Genomic DNA, 6,592 nt, shown 5'->3' with positions numbered 1-6,592 from the left:
GTCATCCATTCTCATTAGGCCAGCCCTGAGAGCGTAGGTGGGGGAAGAGACCCGGCAGCTGCCCTGGACACCAGGCTAAAAAGCACCATATGGAAAAGCCTAATGTATGTTAACAGGCATCAGAGACCTAAATTGGAAGAATAATGGCCCATCCTCACGCGGCAGCCTCGAGGAGACAAAACCTCAGCACCAATTTGTCAGGAGCAATTTCAGGTCATTACAATGCTGTTAAGCAGAGGCTAACAGACAAGTGAGGGAGATTAATCTGGCTTCAGCCAAAGTGATTCTTCCAGCCCCCCTGTATGACTGTGGCTCCATCTTGTCCTTGCTGACGTACATCAAGAGAAACCACCTCCTTCCCACGCCCTGAAGTCTCTTCCTGCCAGGCCCCAGGGATCCTATCCAAACATTGAAACTACACCGTGTTTAATTTACTGGCACCTGGGGGTCTGTGTGGCCTGTGCCTATTTGAGTGAGCTCCTAAAGTAGAAGGAACTGAATAGAGCAGAACCCCGTTTCTCTTCCTGCCAACCCCACAGTGGTGCTCGTAAACCATGATGCCGGGAGCTTGCAACCGGGAGGCAGGAAGGGGTTCCAGTTGTTCCTCTTCTGCGCCCCTCCTAGCAGGAGGGAGGAGGCTGAATGCTGATGCCCTCTGCTTTGGTATTGGCACCACTACCTTCCTCTGCATCTTGACCCACTGGGCATTTGAATGTGCTACCTGCCCCCCAGGCCCGGGGGAATTGGTCCGATGTGACGCACAGGCATCTCAGTGTTCAGGGACATCGGTGGGACGCTGCTTTCCATCTCTCATCACCGGTGAGGGGTAGTGGGGGCATTGAAAACCCAGGATCCAACTCTGGCTGATTATCCAATGTCATTGCTCACAGCTGTCTCCATAATGGGCCAAATTGTTTGTTCCCTTCTGGAAAGGCCTGGTTTAATTTCAGCCAACTGGGTTGTCATGAGTGACCCTGCCAACATCCATCACTGGAAGACACCATGGCCACGGGGATTTTGGGATAGACTCTAACAGACTCCCTGTCTAGTTCTGAATTAAAGAGCTTGAGCACTTCTGTTGCATCCAGCAACATGCTAACAGGCTTAGCAACTCCTAAATTAGTCGACAATTTCTAGTTGTCCGAACTAGCATTCTGTAGATTTACTAGCCCTGGTGCTGTTGGGACTCTGCTGTTCTTTGGTGAGAGTCTCGGCTAATTGGAGAGGGAAGGGGAACTAGCAAATTCAACATTTCCTCTCTTCCCATCTAGCAAGTGATTGATTTGGGAAGGAAAGGCTGAACTTTACTAAGTATTTACTTTGCCCCAGAGGGATGGCACAGAAAAGGTCAGGAAGGAAGGAAGCAAAGGGGGCTGGAGATTGAGAAGCCCGAACTTGGCTGCCTGACTGACCTGCGGTCTTGGGAGGGAGCAGCCCCTTCACTGTATCTTCAGCTTGCGGCTGAGATCAGCAAAGGGTATGAGAAAAGAGCGTTCTAGCTTGAGGCCGACTCGGACCATAAGGTAGACTCGGCGGTAGCTGCACACTTCAGGGCTTCCAGCAGATAACACCATGGATGGGCATAGATTGGCCCTTGGGCAGAGCTTCTTCGGAGAGGGAGGTGAGGGTGGGATTTGAACACCATTGCTAAGCTGCTTCTCTCTCATCCCCCAGATGTCATTGGGGCACAGAGTAAGCTGGGAGAGATGGCATTGCTCAGGAGTCTTGCACTTGATGCTTATCTCTGCTGTGTGCATGATCCCAGTCACCTGCCAGCATGCCCCTTCCAGTCCCTCCATGTTCCCCTGGTGCCTGTTCCTGGTGCAGCAGAGGCTCGGATTGGCTTGGGCAGGTTGCTTGTGGCACAAGGCTGCATCGAGTTCAGGCCAGTGCATCAGTGAGCTGAATGAGGTTGGCGTAGAGAGGGACTGCTGAGCTGCTCCCTTTCCTAAGGCAGTTGTTTTCTAGTGTTCATCTTCTCTGCTGTCAAGCATACAGCCATGCTCACCCTTCCAGAGACCCCGGTCATGGCCCACGGCCTCCCCATACCAATTCCAGGTTGTCCTGGATGTCTGACTGAACGAGCTTCTCCTTAGGCTTTGAGCAAGTGGGCTGGGCTGGAGCTGTGCCATGCACAGTCCCTTCACTCTGAGGCCTGTCTCCTACTCTGTCTTGAGCTGTAACTAAGCCTCCTTCACAGTCGAACACGATGCCAGTGTAGCAGACACACTGCAGGTACCGAGGACGTGAGCGATGGGAGATGACGGTTACATGTGCAATCTCAATCTTTGAGAGAGGCCAGCAGGAACAGGGTGGGAGAGAGGTGAGAAGAGAGAGACTCTACTTTTTATAGGTCCTTAGGATTTCCTCAGCCCCTTTTCTGAGCACCTTTCAGCTGTGGGTAAGTGGTGTGACTAAGCGGTGTGACTAATGTCTCGGATCCTCTCCCACAGAGAAGCGTCTTTAGTGCAGAGCTTTGCCTTGGATTTCTTTAAAGTGTGTGCGCGCGCATTGGAGAAAGCAGAGCCAAAGCTTTGTGCTCGGAGGACGAGGTGGGGAGGTCAGCAATGGCTCTTAGCTCCTGGGGGTTCATCCTACAGACTCAGGCCACTTCCCCAAGACAGCGCTGTGCCCTGCACAGGTGAGCCCCAGCCTTGTGGGGCGCAGTCCCATTGTACTGCAGGCACAGGGACGTCAGCCACAGTCTTCATCCCAGCGCTTTAGTCTATCTTTAGAGGCACCCTGGGCCCAGGATGCTGGGCACTTGGGGGATACAGGCTGAGCCCTTGCAGGCAATTGGCTAGTCTGTGGGATTGGAGGGCAGGCTGGTGTGCGCACAACAGCTGGCATGCCCGAGGAGCGCTCTGTGCTAGTGGGAGTGAGAGAGACAGTGATCCATAAGGGGAGCGGGAGGCCTAATGCTACCCAGAGAGAGCAACAGCACCTCTGAGCATCGGCTTTCCTCGCCTGCTCATCTCGCCCTGGTGCAAGATGGCTTTTTTCTACTTTGCAGTGATGTAGCTCTTCCCCCTTCCCCCTCCCTTTCCTGCTCTGTCTGTGTTCCTGTCTCTTGATGTCAGTCACGCTGTTTGATTTGTAATGAGGAAATACAGCTCCACACCTCCCCTCCTTCCCCTGCAGCACATCCCCCCCCACGTGGAAGGGATCAGATTTAGCCAAGGTACAGCAAGCATCAAAGCAATATCTCTGCTGCACAGAGACAGCCGGCTCCTGGGGAAGGCAGAGGCTGCCTGGGAGCCGTCTCTTTGGGAAGCACAGCAAGCTGCTGTTGGGCGTGCTGGGATGCAGGAACAGCCGCAGCCCCCTGAAATGGATTCATTTATTTTTTAATCCTAGGAGCCAGAAAGGGTTGTAAAGCCTCATGCTTCCAGGCACTGCCACATGCTGAGAACATGCGCCTCCGCATAGGTAGGTTATGGCAAAATTGCAGCACATCTCCGCTGTCCGCTGAAGCCTCCAGTCCTGTCCAGGCTTGGGCAGCGTACCACCAGGCTGCAGGCCCTGTCTGATCTGGAGTGGCCGTTCGTGCTCTGAGTTTTGAAGGTTGGAGCAGAAGCCACCAAGCAATTTCAAGAGGGTTGTCTTGCCTCTGGCACAGCACTGTGTGCTCCCAGGTCCCAAGCTGAGAGTTTGTGCTCTGAATACCTGGCCCCTTTAAGAAGGAGCAAGAAGACAGTAGGGCAGATTTCACAATCAGTCCATGTCACATGAAATAAATCCAAAGCTTCCTCAAGTTGGCCAGTAGCTTGTCAGGAGGCAAGTAGCTGGATCCCTCTGTGAGGGGGGTTCGGCCTGGAAGCTGCTAGGAGACCTGCTTGGGCCTGGGTGGAGATGGGGATGGGCTGGGAGATCTTATGTAGGGCCCAAGTCTTTCAGCATGGTGCTGTTCAGCTGGGCTTGCAGATGCCTGGTGTTATGAAATGGAAAGGGAACCGGCAAAATCCTCATTCTGGTGAAATTCAGGAGAAAACTCCCCTTGATATCACAGGACAGCACTACACCCCAGGTGTTTGAGGTCTCAAATAGCTTCCCCAGCTCCTGCCTGTAGCCTTGTTCCTCCAAAAACCCTGGAGGGGTGACCCTTACAACCTCCCGTGGGCTCTAGGCTTGCTTGTTTGTGTTCAGGGCAGCTTCCTTGCCCTGAGGCACTGCCACCCTCGCGTGCATACCTATACACGCACCTGGCTGAGAACACAGGCATGGTGTCACAGAGCAAAGAGCCAGCAGCTCGGTTTGCCCGGCACTGATTTCCCAAAGGAGCTTGTCACTTGTGAGCAGTCTCTGATGTGTGAGCCCAGCAGGGTGTGCAGTGAGGAGGTGGGGGCTCCTGTCCATCACGGCCCTTTGCTGTCACTCTTGCTGTCACGGCTACTGGCTGCTTGTAAATGCTTCGTTCTGCTTATGGTTTGCAGGGTGAGCCTTGGGCAGCAGGGGCAACATTGGCAGGAGGGGCAGGCCTGCCTGCGCGCTGGACCCCAAGGTGCTAGTTGCTGTAGGGTTGTGCCCAGTCTCCCAGTTAATGGTGGGCATGGGGGCATGCCCCTGCTGTCTTGCTGCCCCCTTCGGCCCCTTACACTTCCTTAGCCCTGGTTTCCTGCACCACGATGCCACTGCTGGAGAAGGAAGCCTGCCCCTCTGTAGCTCAGACTGCCTGGACCAGCCTCCCAGCATCCCTTCACATTGCCGACTCTATCTTTTTCCCTTTCCCCCTCTCCTTCAGTGGCTTGGTGTCCCACACTGCCTAGGACCGCCAGATTATTGCACTGCTGAGTTGTTCACAAGTGCAGGTCCTTTGTCATAGCGGCCCCCATGCTCCAGCTGGTTGGCGGCGTAGCAAATGCACACCCCACACAGGCTCACATAAAACACTGGAACTGCTTTCAGCCATGATAGACTTGGGCTGGATTTGAACCAGCAGCTGGGAGCTGAAAGGCTGCATTACCCCATTGAGGCCAGTGTTGCTCTGCATTCCCAATTCTCCTGAGGGCTGGTGGTGAAAGCTGATGTCCTCAGTGCAGAAGAGTATTCTCGGGTCCTCCTCCATGCAGGCAGCTGCTGAGCGGGTCAGCACAGACTCGTGGGCCCCTTGGTGACTTCTCGGCACCTTCCTGCACGGACTGGGAGAGAAGCCCGGGACTCCCGGCACTTGCACGTTGCGCAACAGGAACAAAGCAGCTGCATGAGCTTCCCCGCAGGGTAAAGGGATTGCTAAACACCCCTCTGCCTCCAGAGCACACGGCTTCCTGAACCACCCTGTACCTGCCCCCACCTTCTCCTCCTCGTCCCCAGGTTGCTTGCGTGAACACCAGGCCTATTGCTCCTTCTCTGCATAGGTGGGGACTGAAATGCTCTAACTCCATCAGCACGTTTGTTCTCTCTGTGCTGGTCCAGAGCCTGGAAACGTGGGCCTGCTCCGGTCACTGCAGTTCCCAGAAGTCAGGCACTGAGGGTGAAAGGCCAATAAGGATCGGAGTCCAACAGCCGGACAAACACAGCAGAGCCAGTGGGACGCCCCCTCCCCCAGCATCCGCAAGCAAATAGACTGGGAGAAGCCACAGCCTTAGGGCTCAGACCGGAGCAGGCTCGGGCAGGACGGTGGTGCCATGAGGTGAGTGCTATTGCAGAGGTCCCTCTTGAACTTAGCTGTGCAATGCCGGGCAGCCTGATTCCAATGCAGTTATGGCAGCAACGCTGGCATTTGCTGCTGTTTTACCCCGAAGTTAAATAAGATTTGGGATCTTGACCAGTGCCCGCAGAATGGAGTGGGCGCAATCTCTGAGCTTGCACTGACCCTCTCCCTGTGGCTCTGTTCTGTTTGGGGCAGGCTGTACCTCCTCTTGGCTGCCCTCTGCCATGGGATGGGTAGCAGCATCCTGTTGCAGAAGATGTACGGGCAGTTTGCCTCCCCTGACTTCCCCAATGTGTACCCCAACAACAAGGAGAGGATCTGGGACATCAGTGTCCCCAAGGGCTACACCATCCGCCTCTACTTCACCTACTTCAACTTGGAGCTGTCCTACCTGTGTGAATATGACTATGTCAAGGTATGTGGAGTCTCCAGGGTGTCAAGGGTGCTTAGGAGTATGCTCCATAGAGCTCTGTGTTTGTCCATGTCAGTAGATGGGTGCATGTAGGCTCTATATAGACACATGTGGCACGTATGTCATTGCGTGTGTGTATGTATAGTCCAGGCAGTGGACCTACAATATGGGACTGAGTGGGCATTTCTGTCTGGTCATGTGTGGTTAGGTAGTTGGACTTCTTTGCATTGTCTCAGTCTGAGAGGCATATGCCGGTGCTGTGTGTCAAAAGCAGCTCCATTTTCAAAGGCTGGCCTTGCAGGGTCAATACAGGACCATTTGTCTTCTGCTCCAATCTTCTTGTGATTTCCTGGCTCAGGGTTATAAGGGACACACTGTCATATACCCTTTGGACTGTGAGGTAGGTTAGTGGCTGCTTTGGAAAATCCTGCAGCTGGTTGAGACTAAATTAATCTTGGGAGGGAAGGTCTGGCTGTGAGATCCTTTCATCCCACATTAGGATGCCAAGCCCAGACACTAAAATTCCCCAA

General features: G+C 54.1%; 1 protein-coding gene across 2 annotated transcripts in view; it reads left to right on the top strand.

The window, feature by feature from the left end:
* The first annotated feature begins 5,305 nt into the window (after positions 1-5,305).
* Positions 5,306-6,592, top strand: part of MASP2 (mannan binding lectin serine peptidase 2) — a 19,358-nt gene continuing 18,071 nt past the window's right edge. For both annotated transcript variants that reach the window (XM_006016158.3, XM_014523151.2), the window contains exons 1-2: positions 5,306-5,629; positions 5,846-6,065. In XM_006016158.3, coding sequence (XP_006016220.1) covers positions 5,625-5,629; positions 5,846-6,065 — 225 coding nt within the window. In that variant the 5' untranslated portion in view covers positions 5,306-5,624. The remainder of the gene's footprint in view (positions 5,630-5,845; positions 6,066-6,592) is intronic.

This window comes from Alligator sinensis, unplaced genomic scaffold (assembly GCF_000455745.1).
Source record: "Alligator sinensis unplaced genomic scaffold, ASM45574v1 scaffold366_1, whole genome shotgun sequence".
Taxonomy (NCBI): Eukaryota; Metazoa; Chordata; order Crocodylia; family Alligatoridae; genus Alligator; species Alligator sinensis.
The sequence above is the reverse complement of the archived record's forward strand: the minus strand, read 5'-3'. Positions and strand labels throughout refer to the sequence as shown.